Genomic DNA, 27,867 nt, shown 5'->3' on the forward strand with positions numbered 1-27,867 from the left:
CAAACGCACAACCCAAGGAGAAACTTGGTGTCCAGGGGAGGCCCCCGGCGGCTGGAGCGCGGCGGCGGCGGCGGCGGGCTCAGAGGCCGGAGGGAGAGCAGGCGAGGGGCGGCCTGAGCTCGGGGAGGGAGCGAGGCGAGCGGTCATGTGCCCGTGCCCCCTGCACCGCGGCCGCGGCCCCCCGGCCGTGTGCGCCTGCAGCGCGGGCCGCCTGGGTCTGCGCTCGTCCGCCGCGCAGCTCACCGCCGCCAGGCTCAAGGCGCTCGGCGACGAGCTGCACCAGCGCACCATGTGGCGGCGCCGCGCGCGGAGCCCGAGGGCGCGGGTGCCCAGCACGCTCCCCACCTACTGGCCCTGGCTGTGCGCGGCCGCGCAGGTGGCGGCGCTGGCAGCCTGGCTTCTCGGCAGGCGGAACTTGTAGGAACGCGGGGCTGCGTGGTGGGGCCAGAGCCGAGACCCAGCCGGATCGAGCAACAGGTACGCGAGCGAGCGAGCAAGCAAAGCAGCAGGCGAGAGCCAGGGCGCGGCATCTGGGCGCGGGTGGCCCGGGAGCTGGACAGTGGCAAGTTTGGCTTCTTGTCGTCCCTACTTCATCTTCCTCTGCTCCTTTCTCTTGGAAGCGTCTTCGTTCGCCTCTCCTACCGGTCTCCATCCTTTCCAGGGAGACTCAGGCTCCTTGTTTCTGTCCCTTCCTTTCTCTCGGTCTTCTTAAGTGCATCTTACCAGTCTATAGTGCGGTGACTTTAGGGGGACTTGAGCCTCCATAATCGCCACCAGCCCCAGAGTAAACACACAACACAAGTAAAAGTACACTTGCCATAGAACGGGGTTACCAGCCACGAGTAATTATTAGGCACTGCGGTTTCAAGACAAGTCCCCGGGCCCCTTCCAAGCAGCCGCCTGCCCCTCCTGAGTCGCTGCTTTCTCCAGCACTCTCTCCTCAGCCTTGCGAGTCCCCCCACCCCCTGCTTCTGGATCCCCATTCTTTAGCGCCCTGAGCTCATCTCGTGACTTCCTCCCCCTGCAGGTTGCTGGCTGGCTGGGTCTTTCTCCCCAAGGCCCGCGAACTTGCCAGGTTTATCCCGTCCTGCCAACTTCGTCGATCCTTCTCCGGAGAGGTGTCCTGTCCGTGAAGCTTGGCCTCCGTTCACCAGACGGTGGTAGCTGCGACAAGGAGATGTCCTAGAAGTGGGATGGAGTCTGAGGCTCTTAGGGAAACTCCGAGGGGAAAGTCTATTAAGCCCCTTCTGGTGCTAGGCTGTAGAGGGCGGGAATGTTTTGAGTGCTTGCTGAATGCAAGGCACTGCGTCGGGGAGGATACTGAGCGCCCTAGTGTGTTTGGTGCTATGGACAGAAATGCGCTAGGCCATTGGGGAGCGGGAATTATTTATTGAGCACTAGCTGTGCGCTTGACACTGTGGTAGGCGCTTTGGGGGAGCAAAGGTGTAAGGATCCTTTTTCTAAGTTGCAGAATAAGAGGGAAGCGCTGCAGAGAGTGGGGGTGGAGAGAATCAGGTGCCCCTAGGCTGAGGCCACCAAGGTTAATGGGCCTAGGGGCAAAGGTGACAATCAAAGGTCAGCGATCCCGCAGCACCTGGTTGCCCTTGCCCACTTCGGCGGCGCGCTCCGCTCCGTCCGGGCCGAGCCCCGTGGGGCGCCGACACCTCGGGAAGCTGGCGCTGCGCCCGCACGCGAGGCCCGAGCGTCTGCGCCCGCGGGGAGAGGCGGCAGCCGGAGCGTGGGGGGTGGCAGCGCCCGGGGAGCTGCGGGGGTGCGCGAGGTGTGAGCCGGGAGCGCGGGCGACAGATGTCGCGTGGGCCCGAAGAGAAGTGCGCGCTTTGGGGCGCTCTCCGCCTGACTCCAGGGTGCTGAGGTCCCATCCGCTTCTCCCCTCCTTCCCAATCCTGGCCAGAAGGGGCCAGACTGGGGCTGCGGAATCCAAAAGGGCGGAAACAACATTTTGGAACAAGTATAGGGGACCAGGTAACGGGAACCGAAAGACAGGACTTGAAGCCCAAGGCGTGGTATTTGGGAAGGCAGAAAGAAGGGCGGAGGGAGAGGGAGAAAGGTCAAGGAGATGGGGAAAGAAGCTTGGGAGAACGAGAGAAAGATACTGTCTGGAGAGCAAGTTGCGAGTGGGGAGGAGGAAGAGAGAGCTCATGGAAGTGGGGGCTGGGACACGGCTTCTAAAGGTCTGGGTGTACAGGCTGGATTCGAGGGGTGTCGGGGCAACATACCCAGGGAGGCGGGGACCCCTGCCGGAGCCCCACACTGTGTGACTGCAGCGGAGTACTGGCGAGGCTCCTAAAGTTGAGGCTCCCTAAGGTGAGGTCGCCGTTAGGGCGGACAGGGCGCGCGCCCTTGCGCTCCCAGACGGAGTCCGAAGTTGGGAGACGCGCCTACAGCAAGGGGCGCGCGTGGTGGTGGTGGGGTCACTGGAGCTCACTGGAGCGGTGCCTGCGGGTAGAAGTCGCCGTAGCATTGACTTCCCTTTGCTCACTCTGGTTCTGTCTCCCAGCCAGTTTCGTCCTGAGTCTTGGCTCTGAGCCACCTGCTCCAAAAGCCCTCCCTGGGTCCTCCTCCGCCCGCTGTGTCCCTCTGGGGCGTCCCCAGCACCCGAGCTCCAGGGTTCTCAGGCCTCAGGCACCCTGACCCCAGGACGCCCCCCAAGCTTCCCTTCACACCACCCCCTGCGCTTGCGACCCCGGCTTCTCCATGCTTGGGCTCCTTGCCTTGGTGGATCGAGTTCTCTCCTCACTGCCTACACGCTGACCCCAGAGGACCTGCAGTTCTGACTTTTCTTGGGTTTGTGCTGAATTTTTTCCAGCTTTCCCCAGCTCCAGTGAGTTAGGCAGAAGTGAAAGTCGACCCAGTGGAGAAAAGACAATTTGTTGAATTCTATGCTGGGTGTAAGGTGCTTTCCACTTTCCCTATCCTGGTGGAGAAATGGGAATGTGCACACCCTACCTTAGAGTCTCAGGGAGGCATTTAAAACAGGTGTTAAGGTTGAGCTCAGCTATATGCAGATCAGGAGTCCAACAAACTTGTCCTGGCCTCTTACTTTGACCAGCAACAGTTTTCTCAAAGTCATGATTAAAAAAGAAAGGAAACAAAAAACCTGAGACTCAGTTTTCCTATACATACAATGGGGATAAGAATAGTACTGAATTTAGCTGGGCCTGTGTGGTGGGACACTGCTGTAATCCCAGCACTCTGGGAAGCTGAGGCAGGAGGACCACAAGTTCCAGCCTGGTCTGGACGACTTAGCAACCCTCCCTCAAAATAAAATTTAAAAATGTTTAGAAGGGCTAGGGATATGCCTCACTGGGTTTGCTCTACAGTGCGTAGGTGTTGCTAAGGGGGTTAAGTGAATTCACACAGAGCTCCAGAACAGTGCCTAAGAAGTGTATATAAATGTGAGCGATTATGATTATTAGTGTGCAGTGTGTTTCTTTCCTTGAGTAGTCAATGTTTTACCATTGTCATTGTTGGAGTGCACACCTTTCCTGCCTACCCTCTTGGGAAACTTCTGCCAGACAGGTGAGGATGCTGTGACAATTAACAGCATGAGTTTAGGGCCCAGAAGCACCTGGATTAAGGGCACAGGCAGGGCTAGGGGCGCAGCTCAGTGGTAGAGACCTTGCTTAGCATGTGCGAGGCCTTTGGTTTGATCCTCAGTACCTCAAAGTACATAAATACCCAACCACCTGCTGGGAGCGGGGGATGGCCACGGTAAATGGATCTGTACTGGTCCCTGGTATTGAAGTGGGGAGAGACCATCCATTTCAGTGTCCAGTGCCTCCCTGGCTCTTGGTTCCTTCAACTTGAAGTAGACAGGCCATTCTTATGACATCATAGGGCAAACAGAGGCAGAGACTGTCCGCCCAAGTCGTCCTAAAGTCAGAACTGGAGTTGGGGTTTCTATCTTTGAGGGCATGCGTCCTCCCTCCTCCTCCCCCGCTTAGGGGCTGCAGGAGGAGGGGGTCAGGGAAGATGCAGGGGAGCTATAGGGGAGGCATAAATTCCTGCACTCCTAAGATTGCCTTTGAGAGCGCCTGTGGGCAGGCCCTCCGAGGCTGGGGAGGCTTTGGGAGGATGGGTAAGATTTAACCAGTCAGCGCTCCAAGGTACCGGAGAGGAACAAAAGAGGCTTTATGGTGAGCGCTGGCTCGCGCGGGGGAGCGGGAGGCGTGGGAGGGAGGGAGACGCGTGCCCTGGGAGAGGACAGGAGGGAGCGAGAAGGAGCCCAGGAATCTGCCTGGGAGAGGGGCCAGGGGTCGGCAGAATCCTGCCTTGGGACGGGGGGCTGGGGAGAAAGGGGGATGCCAGGCTCCAGAGCCACGTGGTCATCAGCTAGGAGATAATGGGCGAGCAGGAGCCTGCTTTAATGAATTAATGACGGGCTGGTCGGCGGGCCAGACGCGCTAACCGGTTCTTGGCAGGTACTTTGGGGATTCAGTGGTTAAACCTGGAGGCGCATCCCGCAGGCTTCCCTCTGCGCTGTGCCCCTGCCAGGATTACTTTGAGGCTTGAAAGCTTAGGCTTCTGCTTGGCAGGGGTGGGAGGCAGCCAGGCAGGAGGACAGCTGTTGGGGAGGAACCCCGGGAAGGGGCCAGATGTGGACTGCCGAGGAGCCTTCTTGCCACATGGTCCCTATCCGGAGTCGTCCCCTTGCCTGGTGAGGCCACAAGTGCACAAGTGACTGAGCTGGAGATGTGAAAACAGCCCCAATGGGGGATAATTAAGTCTGCCGAAGATGTGGGCTGGGTGAGGCTTGGCGGTCACACCCCTAGGACTGAAAAGTCAGCTTTTCAGCCTACCTTGGGAGCTAGGAAGGAGCCAGGCTTGTCTCCCTGTGGTCATCATCAGTGTTTGCATGGTGGATTTCATAAGTGCATTAAGCTACCCCATGGTGTTCCTGGCCCCTGGTGACTTGCTTGTCATTTGTGCCCAACTATGTGCTGAATAAATGGGGCCGTCAGAAACTATGCAAGAATAATTCTTATTGTTTCCCAGATGAACCTCCCCTCCCAACTGAACCCAGGGCCTCACCCTGCTGGCCAAGTGCTCTACCACTGAGCTGGAGCCCAAGCCCTTTAAAAATGTTATCTGGCCTTCAGTTGTGATGCTCCTGCCTCAGTGTCTTGAGTGGCTGGGATCATAGGCATGCATCCCTGCTCCAGGCCCAAATTCTGCTTCTTGCTCCTATTCAGTTATTAATATTCTATTGGTGGTAGTAGTATGGATGATGCAGGGCCGCAGGCATGCCTGGCACGTGCCCCACCCTGAGCTACCCAGCCTTCATCTATAGTTGGGTCCCCATTGTATGCAGAGCACTGTGGATACAGGCAAGATCCAGTCATGGAAGCACCTGCTTTTTTGGAACCTATATCTTGGTGGGTAGAGACAGGCAACAAGTAAATTTACAATACAGTAAATAAATCAGGAAGTTTGTTCTGCTTTACTCCAAAACTTATGGCTTCAAACAACTATTTTATTACCCTTATATACACAGTGGGTTGGAATCTGGTCAGGGTGTATGGGGGGGTGACATGTCTGTGCTGCAGGATGCAAGGGGCAGAGATCATGGCTGGGGGACAACTTCAGGTACAAGTCTGGCTTTTGCTGCTGGGGGAGAGCTGGGACTATCTTTCATTTTCTTTCTTTCTTTCTTTCTTTCTTTCTTTCTTTCTTTCTTTCTTTCTTTCTTTCTTTCTTTTTGTGGTACTGGGGATTGAACTTATGCCTTGTGTCTCGAGCTACATCCCCAGCCCTTTTTTTATTTTGAGGTAAGGTCTTTGCTAAATTGCTCAATTGCCCAGGCTGGGGTTGAACTTGTAAACCTTCTGCCTCAGCCTCCCAGAGTGCTGGGATTAAAGGCATGCACCACCACACCCAGCGCAGAGCTTCATCTTGTAGCCTGGGCTTCCTCTCAGCATGGCAGCCTCAGGGTAGGATTTGGACACAGTGACTCAGAGCGCCAACAAGAAGCAACCAGGGAAATTAGGTAGAGCTGCTTTGCTCTTCTGACTGTGGTTTGGGAGTCCCTTTGGTCAGGGGCAAGTCACAAGTCAGGGCAGATTCAAGGGGGAACGAATCACACTCTATCCTATGGGGAGCGGAAGGTTCTATAACCACGTGTGTGACAGGAGAGCCTGTTGTTGCGGCCATCTTTTAATTATGTAGCCCAGCACAGATAACTCCACAAAGCCACAGTGGCTCTGAAGGTCACACACAAAGGTGATGTACTAGATGCCTGCTTGAGGGGTTAGGTAAGGGGTACTTGGGGAAGAAGGATGAGAAGGAGCCAGCCATGGAAAGACCTGGAAAAGGTGTTCTGGGACAAGGAACAGTAAGACCAGTGACCGGGAGGTAATACTTTGCCCAGCATATTTGAGGACAGAAAAATAAGCAGTGTAGCTTGGTGTCTGACCTGGGCACCAGGAATCGGGGATGCAGGGGATGCTGGGGTGCACCTGTAGGGATGTAGAGGTACACAAGTCCTGACCTCTGCCTCAGGTGCTCTCAGATGCATTCAGAGACAGCAGACTGGCTCAGATCCTGTCCCAGCCTCTTCATAGAAGTGAACCAGTTCACCTGCCAAGCTCTGAAAGGCCCTGATGTCCAGAACCAGCTTACCAATGCCAACTCTCAGTGCCAGGGAATGGTGTGGTCCCTGGTAGGATTTCTGTCATCTAAGAATTTCCACCATTCAACTCAGCCATCTCCCTTCTCTCCTTTCTGCCCTAAACTGCTGCCCCTACTTTGGGTAGGACATTTCTGTTTTAGGCCATGTCAGTAAGATGTACCCCTTGATCACTGCTGGATGCCCAGGAAATAAGAAAGCTCCTCACCCTCCTACAGAGAGGAAATTGGCTTCTCCAAGAGGGCTGCCCCACAGAGCTTTGCTCCCATGAGCCTTTGCTCCATGGGTCAGACTTGGGCAGGGAGGAATTTAGTTGCTTTGAGAAACTTTATATAATATTCCTCTTAAAAATAACTTTTTGGTTGACTGCAAAAAAATTTACATGTTCATTGTCAATGATTTGGAAAAGGCTGAACAGAAGAAAGGTGTAGTCTCTCTTTGAGAAAAGAAGGTGCAGCTTTGAGCAGAAGATCTGAGTTGCAAAAGATTGTATCCCCCAGCTCTGTGTAAAGATGACAGTGTCTGAGCCTGTCCATTGGATCCAGTTTTCTGATAACCTCCTGCTGCCATCACCAGGTGCTTCATAGTGGGAACTGGATGGTGCACCCCGTTCCAGCTGGATGAGAACTGTGGGGCTCTGGTCTCTCTCCATGGCTTCCCAGACTCATTCTGAGGGGCCCTGTCTCTTGTTTGCTGCTCCCCAGACACCTGCAACTCCTCTAACCAGACAGTGGCGAGTTAACAGTCTGTCTGTTCATCTGCACAGTCTGAGCAGTGCCAGGCTCAGGGTGTAATGGGACGGTGCTGCATTTTGTATTCTTGAAGTGGCATCTCTGGAGAATGTGAAAAATGCTCCATGAGAAGGCAGCTTCCTGGAAGCAGTGTGCTATTTTATTTTTCTTTTCAGGACTGGGGATTGAACTCAGAGGTGCTCTACCACTGAGCTATATTCCCAGCCCTTTTTTAATTTTATTTTGAGACAGAGTCTTAAGTTGTCCAGGCTGGGCTTGAACTTGAGTCCCTCTGCCTTGGCCTCCTGAGTATCTAGGCTGACAAAGCATGGACTACTGAGCCTGTTTTTTGTCTTTTTGTTTCTGTTTTTAGATAACATCACCTTGGGATGAGGGTGTAGCTCAGTGCTTAGCATACAGAAGTTATTGAGTTTGATCCCCAGCACCAAAAAACAAAACAAAAACCTACTGCTAGAAAAAAGCCCCCCAAACGCCACCTCCTTTTAAGACTTGATCTTAGCCAAAAGGCCGAAAAGCGATTCCACATCCTTTTAAGAAAAAGCAATTTTTACTTTGAAATCGTGTCAATAAAAGCTGTATATGCACTTATAATTCTCTCTCTCTTTCTCTCTTTCTCTCTCTCTCTCTCTTTCATCTTTTTCTCTCTGTCTCTGTCTGTGCTGAGGATCAAACTCAGGACCTCACACATGGTAGGGAGGTGCTCTGCCACTGAGCTACATCCCAGACCACTTGTAATTCTTTTAATAAAGATTTGTATTTAAACTTAAAAAGAAAATTGTAGTTGATTGGTTTTATCTCACTAGTCATTGTTAACATTGTAGTATATTTATTTCCGTTTAAAAAATGCATGGGTAAGTACTTTAACAAATAGGATCACTCTAAATACATTATCTGTAAACTGACTTTTTCAATACGCAGTCATCCCTCAGCTTCTGTAAGGGCTAGGTTCCAGGACTCTCTTTAGATAGCAATATCCAAGGTTTCTTGAGTCCTTTATATAAAGTGGTGTGATATTTGCACACAACCTACCCACATGCTCCTGTGTATTTGCAATCTTCTCTGGATCATTTATAAACCTTTTTTTTTTTTGGTACCAGGGATCAAACTTGGGTCCTTGCGCTTGCACAGCAGGTGGAGAAACCACTGAGCTAAATCCCCAGCCCCAATACTTCTTAAATCCATCCCAGTGATCCACTCCCAGGATGATACAATGCACATGCCGTGTAAATAGTTGTTGACTGTATTATTTAGGGAATAAGAACAAGAAAAGTCTGTCTGTGTGTCTTGGTTAGTTTGTCATCACTGCAACAAAATACCTGACACCCAAACTTAAAGGAGGAGAGGTTCATTTGGGCTCCTGGCTTCAGTCCCCGGTCAGCTGACTCCAAGGTAGAAAAAGGATGGCAGAGGGGTGTGGAGGAAGAGGTGCTCAACCCTCAGCAGCTAGGAAGGAGGGAGGGAAGGGAAGAGCTGGGGAGAGAGATACACTCTCAAAGGTACATCCCCAGAGATACACCCCTTCCAACCACACCCCGCCTCCTAGCAACACATTTAGCTATGAACTCATCAATGGTCGGATCCACTTATTGAGCAGAGCATCCCCATTGGCCAGTCACCTTCCACACACATGAGAATTTGGGGGCAGATGTTTGATCTAAAGCATAATACCATGCTCAGTACAGACACATTTAAAACATTTTTTTCAGTCTGTCATTGGGTGACCTCAGATACGGAGGGTGGGCAGTGGCGTACATATTTCTCTGTGCTTTGTAATATTTTTGTATGACACACTTCCTAGAAGTTGGTTAGTATTGCTTTATCCCAATCCAGTAGTGCCAGGCACTGACTGTTTTCAGCAGAGTGAAGAAACATTTTGTGGCTAGTTCTTTGCGCGTATCACAGATGACTTCCTTCAAATTTCCCATGAGTAGAATTGAAGAACATGTTAACTTTCTTTCATTACAGAGTTTGTCTGGACAATAGAACATGGTGGTAAAGATTCGAAAGGGTGGGCTGGGGATTTAGCTCAGTGGTTCTGCCGCCTGCCTCACAAGCACAAGGTCCCGAGTTTGATCCCCAGTACAAAAAAAAAAAAAAAAGATTCGAAAGGGCTTTCTTGACATACACTGTTTTTCATCTCTGTTTTTCATTCATGCCTCTTTTTTGTCACTGGCCTGTGTACGTCATGTGACTGTTAGCTTGGCTCGTGGGCTGGCCGTTCCTTCCTTAGCTAAACCTGTGGGATGTTCTTCATGGACCACACCTCCAGCCAGTGTGGGACTGTGGGTGACTCCTAGAATGCCTGTCCCAATGCTGGGAATAGGCCCCAAGTCTTAGTGTCACCAAGGCTTTGGAGAATTTCCCTGTCTTCCTGTTAGCCAGAAAGCAGCCATCATGTTTATCAGATATTTGTGGGTCCAGGGGACAGTTTTAAATAAGTCCTCTGGGTTGCTAACACATCAATGATGGGGAAATATAGAGTGGCTTCGTGTGTGTGTGTATGTGTGTGTGTACTGAACCCAGGCCCTCTGGCACTGAGCTACATCCCCAGCTGTCTGTTTATCTTATCTATCTATCTATCTATCTATCTATCTACTTATAGACAGGGTCACACCAAGTCACTAAGTTGCCCAGGGTGGGCTCCAACTGGAGATCCTCCTGCCTCAGCCTCCCAGAGTGCTGGGATTACAGGTATCCACCACTACCTCTGGCTTCCAAGGGGTTTTCTGAGTTTCTTACTTAAAGAAGTTGCTACTCTTCCCTCCCCCAACCTGAGACTCACCAGCAGCCTGCTGAAGCCACTCCATCTGGTGTGCCATTGCTTGCATGGACTGTGATCTACTTATTTTGTTCCTGCTCCAGGATGGCACACCTCCCCTGGTGACACTGGTATAATGTCAGACTCCTGTGCTTCCATTAACTTAGGAGAGAGACCAGTTTCTATCCAGTTCTCAAAAGATTTGTGGCCCAAAAACCCAGCCAGGGCTAGACATGAGCTTAGGGACCATCTAACCCAACTCCCTTACCTTACAGACAGGGAAACTGAGGCCCAGAGATAGCTACTGAGAGTTGAGATGTGCCAAGCTTAAAAGCCAGCTGTCCCTGAGAAGGTCTGAATGCCTAAGGCAGGGGTTAAAGGGGGTGGTCTTCCAGCTGAATGTGGCCTGCAGTTGAGTTTTGTTTTACTTGCTTAAATATCAGATATCTCATGTAGAAGCCTCTATTTCCAGTTTTTCATGAAAAAACGGAAAAGTATCTATACCCTCAGCCCTTATTTATTTATTTTTAAAATTTCAAGACGGAGTCCTGTAAAGTGACTAAGTTGCCCAGGGTGGGCTCCAACTTGAGGTCCTCCTGCCTCAGCCTCCCAGAGTGCTTCGATCACAGGCCTGTATCACCACACCCTGCCAGGCAGAGGCTTTTTAAAGCAAACTGTAGCTGTAAAGACAGTGTTACCCATATACAGTACCTGAGGTAACATGCAAATGCTTTGAGTCAACAATTTCACTTCTAGGAAATTCATCTTTTTTTATTTTGTGAAGTTGTTTGGACAAGAATGTAACCTGCAACCTTGCTTAGACTATGAAAAGCTGGGAAGCAGTTTAAATGTCTCTGGGGAGGGGAGTAAGTAAGTCATGATCCATTCATAATGGTAGAAAAAGAACAAAAGACATAGTGTCTGTAGAAGCATAGAAAATATGTGGTATGATCAAAATATATGGTGAATGTTTTGGCTTTTTAAAATTTACTACAGTAAAGGAGATATTGCCACTAATCTCTCTCAAAATACTCCCCATCACTTCCAGCACACTTATCCCATTGTTCTTGCCACTTTCTGAAGCAGTTCTGGAAGTCCTCTTTCCTGAATGTCCTTATGAGGTGTGATTAAAAACAGTGAATGGGGCTGCCCAGTGCCATCCAATGGAAAGGTGGGCTGGTACAAACATCAAAGGGTGTCCTCATCCACCTTATTCATTGGATCTGGCACAGAGTGACTTCTGGCTCTTCCCCAAAGTCAAAATGACTGTGAAAGATGCACATTTTGGATTGATTCGGGACATAGAGGCAGCCACGACAGTGCAACTAAAGACACGAAAGAGGATTTCCAGAGCTGCTTCAGAAGGTGACAAGGACCATGGGATAAGTGTGTTGGAAGGCAGAGGGAGTATTATAAAGGGGGTTAATGGCAACGTATGTTTTACTATCATAAATTTAAAAAATTTAAACATTCACTGTATTTTTCTATCACACTTCACATTTGGGGAGGCTACATAACCAGAGGTGAGCAACAGCTGCCCCTGGGGAGGTGAGAGGGCCTTTGGGGGAGTGAGGGGGCTTTCATTTTTATATTCTTCTTGCTTGTGTAACTTACTACTTGTGCACATAACAAGAGCAAACCAGGCATTTTCTTGAAATTAAAAATGGGGCCCATCTAGGAGAGAATCCAAGAGTCCTAACTCGCAGGCATCAGAGGAAGAGAGAGAGCCCCTGTCCCATCGGCTGCTGCAGCTGGGGGGGGGGGTGTCAAGGCCAAGGTCAAGGTCAAGGTCACAGTCCTGCCTGGCAGCACCATGCAGGTTCACTCTCCTTCTGCTCACCTCCCCCATCCATGTTGTGGGTGAAAAGTGGAAGTAGACGTTTTTCCAAGACATTTCCCGAATCTTTCCAGGCATGAGCTTTGTTGTGAGTCAGCATCTGAGAAAGTGCTTTATGAGCCAAGTTTGAGGGAACATTCCAGAGCAGAGCACTGGCTCCCCCAGGGTGTGGAGTTGATGCTTCAAAAATAGTTTTAAATTGTACAATTACTACTTGTTGCTAAGAAAGAAAGTGAGAGAGATGGGAAGGAAGGAAGGAAGGAAGGGAGAGAGGGAGGGAGGGAGGAAAAGAAGAAAAGAAAGAAAAAAAGAAAGAAGAGAAGAAAAGAAAAGAGAAAAGAAAAAAAAGAAAGAGGATGAACTGGGCAAGGTGGTGCACACCTGTAATCCCAGCACTCTGGGAGGCTGAGGCAGGAGGATTGCAAGTTTGAGCTCAGCCTGGACAACTTAGCAACTAGTGAGACCCTCTCTCAAAAAATTACAAAAGAGGGCGAGGATTTAGCTCAGTGGTTCCACCGCCTGCCTCTCAAGAGCAAGGACCCAAGTTCGATCCCTGGTACAAAAAAAAAATTATAAAAGAAAGAAAATACATATATGCATGTATTATGTAAAATAAAAGATGCAGAAGTTAAGTACATAAAGCACTCCAGGTACTCTTTTACTATGTCCCTAAATCTACTTCTCTGGAATCAATAACAACAAATGCAGACCTTGTTATGTCTCATTGCTTCTGAGTGTCATGCACATGTTAATACTTTTAGCCTCATAATTCAACACTATGAAATTGGTGCTATTCCTGTCTTCTTTTTCTAGCTAAGGAAACTGAGGACTAGAGAGGTTAAATGACTGACTCAAGATCACACAGCTTTTAATGTTCTGAATCAGGATTTAAATTCAAGCATCTGGTTCCAGAGTTGGTGCCCAACCATTATACTACTTGCCTCTCTGCCAAATTTACACACACACACACACACACACACACACACACGGAAAAAAATATTTTGGATCATGCTTTTTGGTATTTGTTCTTTTTTCAGTTAAGAAGCATAGCTGCCATTCTGTCTCATCACATTTATATCTGTCTTTCTAATATGTATGTAGTGTAATAATTTATCAATCCATTGGTGAACAAATGGGTTGTTTCCAAATTGCTCCTGTTATTACAGATCAAGCTGGAAGGGACATTCTTTTTTTAAAGCAAATGTTTATTAGGACACTTTTGCAGTATGTAATGTTTACCTTCACCTTAGGCAGTAGGAACGTGTCCTGTGCTTAACATTCTTAATTCTTTCTATTGGAGGGGACATCCTCGGGCACACTTGTGTGACGAATTCTGTGGCCAGATCCACCAGAAGGATGTGCACAAGTTAAGGTTCCTCCAGAAGGGTGTGCACAAGCCCACTCTTTGATTGAAGCCCTGGGTGTACGGCATCCATGGAGTGGAGAACACACTTGCTATGCAAAGGTGTTTCTGGGGCTTGTGCTTGACTGCAGATCCCAATCTGTACTAAGGAGGAAATGAGTTCTAGAATAGCAGCTCCAGGGCTATGGTTTGGATAAATGACCCCCAAACCCCCTAATGTTACAGGCTTGGTCCCCAGCCTGTGGTGCTATTGGTGAAGGTGGTGGAACCTTTATGGGGCAAGGCCTAGTGAGAGGGGAGAGGGGGACCCAGCCCCTTCCTCTCCTCACTCCTTCCTGTTCTCCATGAGGTGAGCAAGCAGCTCCGCTCTGCCACAGCTGTGCTTCTGGCCTTGACCTCCTCCTGCCTCACCACAGGCCCCAAGGCAACAAGGCCAGCTGATCAGGGACTGAAGTCTCCAAATCTGTGAGCCAAAGGAAATCTTTTCTCTTGGTTGATTATTGCAAGTATTTTGTTATAGTAGTGGAAATCTAGCTAACTTAGATTCATGGCGAGTTCAACGACACAGGTAGAAAAGTGAAATCAGTTGCTGCATTCACCTAGTTTTGGAAGAAAATCCCATTCCTTTTCCTTTTGTGAACGCAGTTGACCATAGCTTTAAAAAAAGTTTCTCCCATCTCTCCTGAAGCTGCTGTTTCCACTTCATCATCTGTGCTCAACTTATCTGCCTCCAGCTCGGTTCCTATGACTTTCCGATACGGTTTCTCACCCCTCATGGTTTTCGGAGTCACATTCGTCACTCCCCTCCACCTTGTGTAACCCCTTTCTCACCTCAGTGATCCCTCTTTATGTCCAAGTATGGACAAAAATGAGAAGTCCCCATGAAAACCCCACGCCCTCTCCAAAACTTCACTGTTGAATGGAGTCCCACCCTGACTTCTGGGCTAGAAATACACCTTGGGACAATGGTCATTTCCAGTATTGGCATCTGCTTGTCATGTCTTCTCCAAAAGACTGAAAGAAAATTGAGGGCTGGCACTTGGCCTTCTCCAGTAGGGAGAACGATGTATGGCACACAGCCAGCACATTGAATAGCAAGTAGTAGGTGCTCAATAAACATCCTTTTGCCGTACTGGGGATTGAACCCAAGGCCTTCACACTGATTTACAACTCCAGCCCTTCCTTCCTTCCTCCCTTCCTTCCTTTCTTTTCTTTTTCTCTCTTTCTCTCTTTCTCCCTTTCTCCCTTCCTTCTTCCCTCCCCTCTCCCCTCTCCCTTCTCCCCTCTTTTCTTTTTTTGCAGTACTGGGGATCAAACTCAGGACCTTGTGCTTGCCAGGCAGGCGTGGCACCCCTGAGCTACATCCCTGGCCCTTTCTTTTTTCTTTCGAGATATGGTCTCATTAAGTTGCTAAGTTGCCCAGGCTGAGCTTAAATTTGCGATCCTCCTGCCTGACCCTTCCAGAATGCTGGGCTTATAGGCATGTGCTACCATGCCTGGCTACCATCCCTCTTTTCTTTTTTTTGTACCAGGGATTGGATTTAGGACCTCGCACTTGCCAGGCAGGTGCTGTGCCGCTGAGCTACATCCCTGGCCCCTATCCCTCATGTTTGTACCTGTCTTTAAGGCAGCATATTGTTACAGACTAATGCTGCAGGAGTCTGCTGACCTTCACTCTGTAGATTTGTGGCTAGAAACCAACTAAGTGGGATTTTTTTTTTAGGGGTTTGAAAAGTTGATTTCATAAGCTAAATCAAGTGTGTATATCAGCCGAGTTGACTGATGACTCAAATTCAGTCTTCTTTGGAAACAGAGGGGGCCACACAGCAGTGCCCTCAAAGGGTGGCAGGGGACTTGGAGATGGGCAGGCTGCAGCTGTCTTTTGTCCTTATCTCAGCAGGTCAGTATGAAAAACTTTGTAGTCACTGATTTGGATCCTTGTGACTGTCACCTAATGTAGCTTGTGGGGGACCATGTGTTTATGATCCATCTCTTCCATGCAGTCAGATTATTAATCAGTGTCCAAGTAAGAGGCAGAGGGTAGCCCTAAACTGAGTCACCAGAGGAGAGTTTCGTGAGGGTTCAAGGGTAAAGATGTGGACAGGGTTTAGGAGAGCAGTAAGGGACAGTGCAGCACCCCAGGGTTTGCAACAGAGGGGAGGTGGGAGAGAGGCTGTAGCTATCTGGCAGGTGCTGTGCCCAATCCGTGACTAGCAGGGAAATAGCTGGGGAATAAATATCCAGGATCTTACTTTCCATTTGTTCTTCCCATTGGCCAAGCCCAGCAGGAACCCAGAGGCCAAGCAAACTGGTGGCTCAGGCCTTAAAAGTCAACATCCGGGATACTTTGCCACCCGGGAGTAATAAAGAGATATCCCACTTTCTCTCCTATGCTATTTAGTTTGTATTACTTACATGGAGCTTCCTATACCACCTGTTTCAGAGGAATGTGTGAAATGTTTTTCTAATCTCCCCTGCTAACTTGTAACCATAAAGTCCATTCTTTCAAAGTGTACAAGTCAGTGTTTTTTATTTTGTAATATATTCCATATTTTAGTATATTTATTGTGCCATTATGAATTTTGGAACATTTTCATTTCCTTAAAAGAATCTCTGTACCCATTAACAGCTACTCCCCAGTTCTTCCCATTTCCTCATATGTAAGTAACCATCATTCAACTTCCCATCTTAAAGGACTGTCTTTTGTGGACATTTCATATAAACAGAATAATATAATAATTGTCCTTTGGGATCTGGCTTCTTTCACTTAGCATAATGTTTTCAAGGTTCATCTGTCTTACAGCAGGTATCCGTAGTATCTCATTCCAAGTAATATTCCACTGCATGGATAGTCTTTATCCATTAATCATCTGGAACGTCAGGGTTGTTTCCACTTTTGGGTGATTATGATTGATACTGCTATGAACATCTGTGTGCGTGCAAGTTTTTGTGGATGTATGTTTTTGACGGTCTTGGGTATGTGCTATTTTTCCTGCCCTGCCTGGAGTACACATCTTATTTTGGTTAGTTCCTTGGCATCCTTCACTTCTCAGCAGGGACTTGGCCCTTTCTCTGAGAAGCTTTCTCTGGCTCCCTTTTTCCCTCATGAGCTGCCGTTCCCTTGGGCACCCACTGCCCATACTTCCCCAGCTCACGCCTGCTCTTCAAGCAAGTTTGCATTACCAATTTCTCCCTGTCTGCAGCTGTTGGCCCCTGAGCCCTTTGAGGGCAAGAATTAAGACATTAGCTGTATAGCACCTAGTATGGTGCATGGGAATGAATGCATGCATGCATGAATGAGAAAACTAAGAGCAGAGACTGTCTGCAACTCTGCTTTGAATATGAATACTATGAAATGAATAGATGAAAAAAGGTTTTGTTCCTAAATTGGAGGAGCAAAAAGTCAACATAGCTCTAAAAAAAATCTCAGAAGACGGCAGTCTAAATACCTAAGTCTGAAAACTGAGGTGTGTGTGTGTGTGTGTGTGTGTGTGTGTGTGTGTGTGCGCGCGCGCAAATGTCCATATAGGGAAAGCTGCTACTTCTAGGGGATGGGGAGCATTAGCTTAGATTTGGGGAAATGTTTCCAAAGTCAGAAAACCTAGCAGCTCCTGTCCCCAACCCCAGGCTGTCTGTGCAGAGGCCCATGGCTCTGATGTCACCCTAGCAGCTGTCCACACTGACCAAAATATACATCTTGATTTTTGCAGGTTGGCGAAACCCTGTGTCCTTGGAGAAAGCTGGTTCCCGGTTTCCTGAGGGGGAGCCCAGAGCTTGAAATGCCGCGGTTGGCACTTCGAGAAGGAAGTGGAAGATAAAGACGGCACCTGGAGAGATAGTAGAAACACAGAAGGGGACTGGGGAAGCCCTTGGGAAAGCCAGCTGCAGAAACAGACATCCCAATGCTATTCCCATGTAGCTCTATATATACAACAAAAAGAGAAAATATGAATATTACGTATCAGTGCATGCCTTGTCGAGGACGTGGTCCCTTCCCTTTCTGCACCTTGAGATGTGAACTCTGATACTTTGTAATGTTTGGGGCACCAGAAGAGAGATGCCTGCTGCTGTGTATCTAGGAAATTTGCAAAGACTGGTGGGGATTAGCCTCAGCATCTACCAATTGCCCAGGCATAGATGCTGGTGGAATAAGAGGTAAAATTGCAAAAGAGAGAACAAGTAAGCGAGGACTTGGGGCCAACTCTGTAGGGGCATTCTGGGATACCGCCATTTCTTGACATGTCCTAGCCTCTCTGTCCTCATCAAGATAGATTGCTAGATCCCACTGTCACAGCCAGAGAAATGGGGATTTTTCCTCCTCCTACCAATCTGGTGTCTCTGGTGCTTCCCTTTCAATTTTTCTGGTGCTAGTGTGTTTTTCCTGGCGCTGCCGTGGTCCTCTATTGACAGACTTGGAAGGCCAGGGGGACGAGAGAGTTTTCTATTTTGCTGTTTCACAGTTTTTTTTAAAGGGATGATTCGCAAAAGTGCCACTTAAGAGTCTCTTCTCTTTCTTTATGTGGGGGTGAATGCCCAGAGGTGTTGGGAAGCAAACCCTAGAGTCTGGGAGGGACGAGGAGAGGGGCTAGCTGGTGAGGAGATGAAAAGCTGACCTTGTGTGCAGCGGATGGGCTGCTGTCCCCTCTGCCCCTGCAGAAGTATCCTGGGAGTCCAGCCCATGGCCTCCCCTGCTCCCCAAAGGGATTTCAGGGCTTAGGTTTTATGGGTTAAAGAGCCAAGAAATGGCTACGTTCTGTTGGAGAGTGATTTATAAGCAAGGGACATTGGGAGAGGGAGAGGGCCATTTAGATGCAGTGTACCAACATCTCACTGACTGTCAGAGGTCCAACCCCCCACCATAAGCTACTATTTTCAGAAGTTTCTAGAAGGGCTAAAAAAAGACGTGTGCTGGACTGAGACTTGGCTGCAAAGACTCTTCGGGAGCCACAATTATTTTTTGCTTTCGTTTTTAAAAATCGAAGAAAACCAGGTATTATTTCTCTGCAGGCAGAGTGTCACACACAGTAACTGCCATTTTCAAGGCTGAGATGGTGAGGCATGGGGCTGGAGATGCAGAGACAGTCTACAAGGCTGACTTTGCAGGTCACCAGCCAGTGCCTAGGGACAAGGAGCCTGCTGGGCTGGGTAGCAGACATCCCTTGTTTAAGAAGCCAGCAGCAGGAGCAGGGGTTGTTACAGTACAGGGGGCTGAAAGGGGAACGAGCCCTCGCTGAAAACCACGAGGTCCTCAAGTCTACACAACCTGTAAGGGTTGCAGCAAGCTGAGAGCTGGATTTCTTTCTTTTTCTTCTGTTTTTTAATCCATGCCTTATGTTTGCCTAAAGAGTCCTTTGAAGAAAAATGCGACCCAGAACTGTTGAAAGCAAGGGAACACCCCCCGCCCCTTGACTTTGTACCCCCCAGAGCTGAACTCAGAAAAACAAAAAAGAAAGCTGGTTTCTTAGGAAAGCTTTCGCCCATCTCTGGAGCCTTCCCCCAGGTGCTGTTTGCAGAGACCGGTGAGCAGGCAAGGGCTGCAGAGAGGAGCAGGTGACATGCCCACAGAGTCAGGGACTTAGAGAGGTTACACTCACTGGAATGGTCTCTGCTTGTATTGTTGTCCTTTTCCTAGCTAGTGACAAAAGTCCTACTGATCCATTTTCTGGGGACACAGTTCCCATTACTACAGTTGTGCGCACTTAGAGTTCTCTGCTTCTTTAAGGCTGTATCTTTATGATTGAAGTGGGGACGTGCTGGCCCCTAGAGACCCAAGGAAAGGGTGAAAGGTCAGAGGGTCCCATTTTTCTTCCCCAGGACCCTGACTTGCCCTCTAGCTTATGACATTTCCCCTGGAGGATCAAACTCCAAACGCTAGGGTTGGCATTTGGGGCAATTTTGATTTCAATGAAGCCACATTGCTGAGAGAACTGGGTACCCATGGCCTCCCGGTGGAGCTTTCCAGCCAAGTCCCTTGTACATATTCTCATGTATTATTAGAAACCATGTATTTATCAAATCCTGGCCTTTTCTTGCATATCATTAATTTGAGTGCACTTCTCCACTGCCCCGATTTTTGACAAGGGGTTGTTTTTAATGCTTGTTTTTATATGAGATTTGACTTCTTGATGGACATTTGTATTAGAAGATTGAAGCATGATATATATGTATATATTGTCTCCACCATCTCTCCTGTTGCATTACTTGGATTGCATGAGATAGTGGGATGGATCTTTTTTGTGTGTATTTTTTAGAAAAAGATTTCCCCAGTGTGCAAAGTGCTGGCACCATCCCCCCCCCCTTCCCTCCGGCTGCCAAGGAGTCATTGATTTTGATTAGCTTCACTGCAGAGAGGCTGTGAAGAGAGACAGAGAGAGGGAGGGAGGGAGGCTTTGAAATAAATTTTAAAAAAGACCTCATATCAGGTTTCAGCAGACAGCAGTGTGTGCATGGGTGCGTGTGTGTATGTGTGTGTGTATCCGTGTAAAGCAGAAGGCGGCCTCTGAGATCATCGCTTAGGTAGCTGGCTGCATAATGAGGTGAGGGGCCCTCTCTCCTCATTTCTGATGGTGCTGCTTGCTCTTAGAGGGTGGGGGTCCGGGAGCCTTAGGGACTGAAGCTGCGTGGGACCCCAAGCCTTCCAGATAAGATCTATTCCCTTCTGGAAGCTTCTCTCCTGCACCCCATCCCCCACAAACATCAGCTCTTCAAATCTGGGGTTCCATTTCCTATTCCCTTTGTCACAGATGTAGTTTGAGTAAATTTCTTGGGGAGTCCCTCAACCTCGCTGGCCGCTGTCCATGGTCCTAGGGCAGTGGCGTCTCCTAAAGACAATTCCTATTCCCATCCCCATCTCCCCTTTATTGGCATACTGGAAATTTCTTTTCCACATCTTTCAGTGGTCTCCTTTTGTTTCTTTTCTATTTTGATACGGGGAAAATGGTGATTTAAACAATACTGTCACAGAACAATGAAGCTGTGACTAGTTTTACAATTTATGTAGCTGATCTCATGTAGTCCTCTCGTCATATTTTTGACATTGACAAAATATCATTCTCCCTTGCTGGGAAACTGACTGAGAGAGTCTCCATGCATCCTCCTCCTACACAAGCATCTTTTGGGGACAATGGATCAGCACTGTGGACTTTTGAGTGTCCAGTTGGTGTTAGAGGCTGCAGTGACCAGAACACCGATTTTGTTGTTCTGTGTTGATCTCAGATTCTTTTCTGAAAATTCCCTTAAGTCAACCCAAGAGAATCAGAGGATAGAAGTTGGTTAGGGAGTCTGAGTGGAGGCACATTAGACACCAGTTAGTCCCATGGGAGCCACATGGAGAAGCTCCGTGGAGGGAGGAAGCTGATGTCAAAGTGTCATTTTAAAGTTTAAGCTGAAAGTTTATTTTTAAAATTTTAACCAATTCACTCAACACATATTTATTGAGCCTCTACAGTGTGCCAGGCTGTAGAACTCCATCTCAGAAGAGACTGACTTACTGATCGTGAAGGGGCAGTCCTGCTTGGAACAAGACGATGTGAAATGTCCCTTTCCAGTCTAGTTCACAAATTTTCAAGATTTGTCAGGTCACCACTGTGACCCCAAGCCTTGCTGGCAGATTGTTATATAGTATTTATCATGTGCCACGCTATCAGCTGATGGTAATTAAGAAGCTCTCACTCTCAACTCATTCCTAGCATGCAGACTGGTCCTTGCTGCTTTATTCAGTGATCAAACCTCCCCCTTCCGGAGCGGCCATTGCTGAGCACTGTGGAAAGTGCTTTGCACATCTGCTCCCTTGCGATTCTGCACACCCACTCTAGCTGATTGTACTGTTAGTCCCATTTGACAGCTGAGGCTCTGAGAGCTTAAGCAGTGTGGCCTAAGGCTGCCCAAACAATGAAGTGGCTCAGCCAAAGTTGGGATCCAATTCTGTGTGACCTCCCCAAGCACATGAGCTACCGGCTCTGCCATACTGGGTCTCTTTTGAGGTGGGCCACAGCCTTGCTGGGTCAAGGGCAAACACTGCTAGCTCAAGGGCAAGTACATATGGATGGCCTAGGAGGTAGCTGGGAGCCTGACTTAGGCCCCATGGAAAGAGTGTCACATTTGAGGACACTCGAGAGCAAGCTGATGGTTTAGTGGGGGATTTAATGGACTCACTCCGTACCCTTTGTGTTCCTGGTTTTGATAAGGTCTGGGGCAGGAACATCTAATTTGTAAACAGGGTCTGACCATTGCATGGGTGGGAAGCTTTTCTTATTGGCCCCCTGCTTTCTCTCCCATGCGAGCCCTCAAGTTCTTCCCCCTAGGTCTTTTGCACTGTAAGCACCAAGGAGCCCTTGTGCTTGGCAGGAATGACCGTGAGGGTATCTGGAACCTCGGTGGGGCCCCTGGCCCAGCCAGAGAGGCAATAAGCTTGGGGACATTCCGTTCTGGGTTCTGACGTTGTTGGTTCATTGTGCTCTTTTGTAAGAGGAATTTCATACCTTGGAAATGCTTTGTACATATTTGTAATGATTTTATTAAAAAATTGGTTGTGCACTTCTAGCCAAAGGCTTTCATGTCTTCATTTCCGCTTGGAAGGCTGGGCCTCAAAGACCATAGGACAGTCTGGCTGTACCACTGATACAGAATCTTGGGTTCTCCACACCCCAACCTTCCCTTCAACAGAGGGCCACCCACTTACTGCCTTCACTAAGTCCTGAGAACCCCTCAAGGGAAGGGGTGACTGAAATGGTGCCTCTGGGGTGGGCAACAGGTTTGGAGGAAGTGCTGAAGTCAGGGCCCAACACCATGCTTTATGCACAGCATATGGATAAGTAAATGAGTCTGTGGGTTGATGCCCCCAATTATGGGCAAATCGGTCACTCTGGTTGGGCTCTTTCCCCTGCATTTTCTTGGTCTGGGATACATTGGGAGAACAGGTTCAAGTCTCTTCCTGAGAATGGTGGGACAGGGCCAGTTGGGTTTCTAGATAACAGAGCTTCCCTTTTCCTTTGGAGATCCAGCCCAGTCCAGGTGACTTAGAGGGGCTGATATCAGCCTCCCACTCTTCCCCATCCTCACCTCCAAGGCTCAACACCTGATCCAGACCAACACTTCACACCCCACAGACTATAGTAATTGGTCTGAAGACAAATAAATGACAGCCTTAGGATGCTGGCTTGAGCTTTGGGGATGTAAAAGCTGTCTTTGTTAAGGTCACGAAGCTATTGGAAGATAAGCATCGAGCTGCAGGGCCCTCTTACCACCATGTGTGACCCAGCTGTCTCAAAGGAAGACAGAATTGAGGGATGGAGACATAGAATTCCACAGCATCACTGGATCCAGCTATAGCTGAAGCCCATAGGATCACATGAACCAAATAAAGCCCTTTTAATATTTAAGCCATTTTAAAATTGGTTTTCTAACAATGGCAACCAAAACGTTTTGTCAGATGATGTTTTTGTGGCAGATATCACCATGCTGCTGAGAGGCACAGAATCCTCAACTAATGCTAATAATTTATACCTAAATATCCATCATAATCTGGCACCCAGGCAAATCCTTCTTGAATCAGCCTGTATTGGTCCCATACAACTGATAGGCAGCCCCAGTGTGGGTGCCCCTCTGAGGCCTTCCTCATGCCTCCTCCTAATTCTGTATTCCCATCCTATAGCTGTGGGCCTCGTTGGCACCTGAGGTCCCCAGGGGTCTCTCCTTGGACACAGGGGCCTCCTCAGTGGAGAGCCTGAAATGCCCGTCCCACCCCCATCAACCCAGAGCCGAGGATTGGCTGGTGTATTTCTGTGGAGCTCCCCTGGGGATGGAGGTGAAGCTGGAGGTCCCCAGAAGTTGCTGTCTAGTTTGTCCTGCTCCCCTGGCCTACTCTTTCCCTTGCCCCTAGTAAGTCACATGCACCTCAGTAGGCTCTGCTTTGGGGGAACTGACAGAAGATCGTGACGACCCCCCCCCCCAGGTGCTGCTTCTCGTTTCACTTGAAGCTGCTCCACTTGCCTTCAAGAAGTGACAAGATAATTAAGACATGAACCTTAGTTCCATCAACAGATGACATTTATTGGCAGAAGGTACTTAAGGAGACACAAAGACACCAAAGGCAGCTGTTTGCCCCAGAACGGAAATATTAAAAGACTCCAGGACTGTCACACATCCTCCTCCTTAGCAGCTGGGATGTCCTCGGGGCTCCACACAGCCTCTTCTTTGGAAAATGGTGTGCCTGTTACATCTAAGTCCAAAGCATGCATTCCTTATTCCCACACATTGATTACTCTCGGGTTTGTTTATATGAACAGGACTATTTCTTTCTGACCACTCTGTGACTCAGTGAATCATAAAATATTAAGAGCAGGGCACGCAGAACCTGATACTTGATTAATCCTGTTTATAATATATGAGTTGCAGGGAACATGGGTAAAGGACAGTGACATTGTTCTGTTTCAGCAGGGACTCTTGGCTGCTTTCACTCCAGCATTGGGGAATTTGTGCAGTCTGGTGCTTGGAAATCTCTGCTGAAGCCACTGCTGCCCTCTGGGGCAGAAGGAAAATCTTCCTGCTCAGAAGAAAGCCCCCAGGTGCAAAGTCTCCCTGGAGGGTAGGGAATGAATAAATAACATTCTAAACTAAACCTTCCCACCTGCCTCCAGAAGTCCCCCACAGGTGACCTTCTTTATAGCGTCAGAGGCATGGCTCACTATTGGCAAAATGTTAAGGGAAAATTTCCTTTAGTGGCATGGGTGTAACTGGCAAAGCCATTTGGTGTATTCACCAGTAATGTACAATGTTAGTTTCCTTGCTTCCAGCAAACAACACATCAGCTTTCGTCACACAGAGATGGGACAGGAGGTAAAGTGACTTCCCAAAGTCACGCAGAGTTTGCGGTCAGGACTCCAGGTCTGACTCCCAACAGACTGCTCGTCTTCTCTGTCCCATGCTGACACTTGAATAAGTCCTGTCCAGCTCCAGTTCCTCATGCCTGACAGCATCGGCAGGCAGACTGAATTTCTGATAAAAACCAGGTGCAGAAGTGCCTGTTGCTTCCCTTTGGAGAAGAGGGGGATGTTTCCTTCTGCTTCCCCTTCCTACTTGATTATCCAGGCAAGCGGGATTGTCAACATCACTGGCCATTGCCATAGTAACAGAGCTTGAAAGATGCCATGCTGCCCTGGAAGGGATGTCTTGCTGGGTACCAGGAAAGAGCCAAAGATGTGAAGCCAAAGACGAAGTCCTGGCATGGTGGCACACAGGGACAAATGGCCTGCATCTACTGGGGGGAGCAAGGCTCCGCTATAATCCTCGGGGCTTGTACGCTAATCTGCTCACCAGCCAGACAGAGGCTTTCTCTGTAATGCCGCTGGTGCCAGAACAGAATTGGGAGAGGGATAGGGCGGGCAAGATTCCAGTGGCTTCTGTGTCACCTGTGCCATCATATCCCAGATTTCCAAGCAGCAGTTGCATGGGTAGACAAACAGCTTTGTCTTAGAGATTGCAAAACATGGCTCCTACTGTGGTCCTCGCTACCACCCTGGCTCAAAGAAAAATCCATAACATGGATTGTCCCTTTTGCTCTGAAGGCTCCCAGGGGAGACAGCCATGTCCACAGAAGCTGTTGACAGGCCTGAGGTGCAAGTGAGGGAGAGGACAGAAGGAGAAAAGAGGAGAAAAGAAACAGCAATGGGAGACCCAGTGATATCCACATCTGGGCTAAAGTGACACTTCTTGAACCCACACGGGATTGAACACTGTAGCCAGAGCCCAGAAAAAGAATTTTAAGGAACAGGTCTTTCCACGGGGCCCAGCCACAGTCGGATTTCAGAATCTGGTGTGCACGGCTCACATTCTCGTGTGGTCTGTACCCAAAGTGAGGGACCCCTGTACTGCAGTCTTCCTTCCTTTCTTTCTTTTCTTTGACACAGGATCTTCCCATGTAGCCCGAGGTGGCTTCAAACTCTCGGTCTTGCCTTAGTCTCCCAAGTGCTGGCTCTACAGGCATGTGCCACTGTACCCAGCAAGGCCACAAAGTCATTAAAAATCATCTGCTGTGCTTTCAACCTCCCAGATCTACTGGGCCCCACACCTGCAGCCTCCGCAGACTCTGATGCCAGACCAGGCCCAAGTTGGCTGGAAACTTCCCTCACTAATTGGGTGACCTGGGAGAAAGTTACCCCATCACACTGGGTGCCTCAGTCTCTCACCTGTCAAGTGGGTACCTCGGTGACAGGACTGGTGAGGATGACCAGAAGTGGTCCAAGCTGGATGCTCCATGCTGTGCCTAGCACATGCTAAGTGACGTGTCCGTTAAGTTATTCTAGGTGGACAGCGGACCCAGCATTTGGACTTTCAAAGACTTCACAGTGACTCTAATCTGCAGGCCTGGGCCATGTGGAGAAGGAGTGACGGCCAGGCTCCTCCCATTTGCCGCACTGAGTATTAGCAACTCAGTAGTAGATTAGGAGAACGGGGAACTTCATGTGTTACAGATTCTTTGACTCAGAGGGGATGGATGACCTACCTACCTGGGGGAGACCGCGTCTGAACGAGGAGGGGAAGGGTGCTCACACTGTCCCGCAGAACTCGGGAGGAAGGGGTGGAGGGTGATGGTGAAGGCCCAGGCCTGCCCTCGGGGCTGGAGTTGGCAAAGGCTGACGTAAGCACTGGAGACTGTTTTCCAGGAAGCCCCCAGCGCAGGGCCCAGGACGATGACCCTCAGGCGTCTGCCGGGCATCCTCGGGGTCCGGCCCTAGTACACTTGGAAGTGTGCAGAGGTGGCCCCGTCCTTCCAGCAGCGCAGCGTGTCCACGGCGACTGAGCGGCAGAGAGGGCAGGTACGCTCACGGTCCAGCCACAGGCAGAGGCACTCCTCACAGAACACATGCTGCGGGGACAGGGACCCATGGCCACCGAAGGGAACCAAAGAGCCCGGCCCTGCCCTCCTGAGCTGGCCCTGCAGGGGGGACTCGACTGGTGTGGTGAAAAACACAGGACGTCAGCAGCCAGTATGAGGATGAAAAGGCAGGGAGGAGGCCTGCACAACTTCACTGAGATACTGGTATTGGGGTAAAACTTTGTCGGGGGAGAATAGGGCCAGCGTCTGGGATTGAAGTCAGGGCCTCGTGCATGCTAACGTCATTCTACCATTGAGCTATACCCTCAGACCCCGGGTACATCTCAAAGGAGAATAAGCCCTGATAATAGCTGGGGGAACAGCACTGCTGGTCAAAGGTCAGCACATGCAAAGGCCCGGAAGCTGGCGCGTGGCTGGTGTGCTGGAAGAACAGCAAGGAGAGTGTGGCTGAGCAGGAGGAGTGTGCAGTGAGAGAGAGAGATGAGGCCAGACAGCTGGTGGGAGGTGCAGATTGTGCCTCGCAGGCCACTAGGAGGACTCTGGCTTTTATTCAGAGAGAAGTAGGGAGTCATGGCTGAGGTTTGAGCAAAAGAGTGACTTAATATGATTTGCAGCTTAAAAAGAGCTGCTTGCCTGCAGGGTGGAGAGTAGAACACAGGGCTCAAGTGAAAGGCAGGGAGACAATAAAAACCAACAGGTCTCCCCACTCTCAGGCTACACAGCTTGGACAAGTAACTAAACCTCCCTGTGCCTCAGTTTCCTTATCTGTAAAACGGAGATAGTAAGCCCCTCTATAAATGTTTGGCTGACATGTTAGGCAATTTTTTTTTTTTTTTTAGTACCGGGGATCGAAATCGTGTCCTTGCTCTGGTGAGGCAAGTGGCAGAACCACTGAGCTAAATCCCCGGGCCCTGGCTGACATTTTAAAACCACTTAGCCATGATAGCCAAATGCTGTCTATGATTCTTGACTGGATCCCGGAGGGGAGAGAAACCCTAGTTTTAAGGCTCATTTTGAAGGCAACTGGAATCATTCAAATAGATTACCATACATGAGATAATACTGTATTATTTAAATTTCCTGGGCATCCTAGTGAAATTGTGGTTATTCTTGGATGATCCATGCTGAAATGTTTTGAGGATAAAGAATCACAATGTCTGTAACTTACTCCCAAAACTGACTCAAGGGAAAAATTTATATCAAGAAGAGGCAGGGGCTAGGGATTTAGCTCAGTGGTTCTGTCATCTGCCTCAAAAGAGCAAGGTCCAGAGTTCAATCCCCAGTTCCAAAAAAAAAAAATAGAGGCAAATGTGGCAACATACTAATGATGAGTGAATCTAGGGCTAGCAAATAGTTAAGAATAGAAGGGGGTAACTCTGACTAGCCTTCAACATATCTGTAGGCTTGACATTTTCCACAATAAAAAGTTTGGGCAGAATGATAATATAAGAAAAATCCTAAATGTTTTCTGAAAGATGAAAAAAGAAGACACTTGAAAATCCTGGCAAATCCTAAGTGGTCTGTGTTAGCTATTGTCAAGTAATAGTTACTACCTCGTGTCTGCTCATTATGTAGTATCAGTCTCTCCATGCCCGACTATAAGCTTCTTGTAAACCCATTCCTAGTATGGTATGCACCAGCTGCCTAATTGCAGACAGCACAGTGCTAAGGAGAAC

The 27,867-nt window shown here is 49.1% G+C and overlaps 2 protein-coding genes across 6 annotated transcripts in view; one reads left to right on the forward strand and one right to left on the reverse strand.

Annotated features, from left to right (window-relative positions):
* On the forward strand, positions 1 to 25,348 carry Hrk (harakiri, BCL2 interacting protein). Its single transcript, XM_004843714.4, has 2 exons — positions 1 to 477; positions 17,067 to 25,348. The coding sequence occupies exon 1, from the start codon at positions 146 to 148 to the stop codon at positions 419 to 421; it is 276 nt and encodes a 91-aa protein (XP_004843771.1). The 5' UTR covers positions 1 to 145; the 3' UTR covers positions 422 to 477; positions 17,067 to 25,348.
* The window catches only part of Rnft2 (ring finger protein, transmembrane 2), a 113,129-nt gene that overhangs the window by 19,773 nt on the left and 65,489 nt on the right, over positions 1 to 27,867 (reverse strand). For 2 of the 5 annotated variants that reach the window (XM_004843716.4, XM_021257389.2), the window contains exon 11: positions 23,386 to 26,221. The exons of 2 other annotated variants lie outside the window; for them this stretch is intronic. In XM_004843716.4, coding sequence (XP_004843773.1) covers positions 26,087 to 26,221 — 135 coding nt within the window. In that variant the 3' untranslated portion in view covers positions 23,386 to 26,086. Of the gene's footprint in view, positions 1 to 13,220; positions 13,496 to 23,385; positions 26,222 to 27,867 lie in introns of those variants that run through there. One more of the 5 variants, XM_087198272.1, reaches the window with a different exon arrangement.

This window comes from Heterocephalus glaber, unplaced genomic scaffold (genome assembly GCF_053883595.1).
Source record: "Heterocephalus glaber isolate CG9 unplaced genomic scaffold, H.glaber_assembly_v1.0 deba00001687, whole genome shotgun sequence".
Taxonomy (NCBI): domain Eukaryota; kingdom Metazoa; phylum Chordata; class Mammalia; order Rodentia; family Bathyergidae; genus Heterocephalus; species Heterocephalus glaber.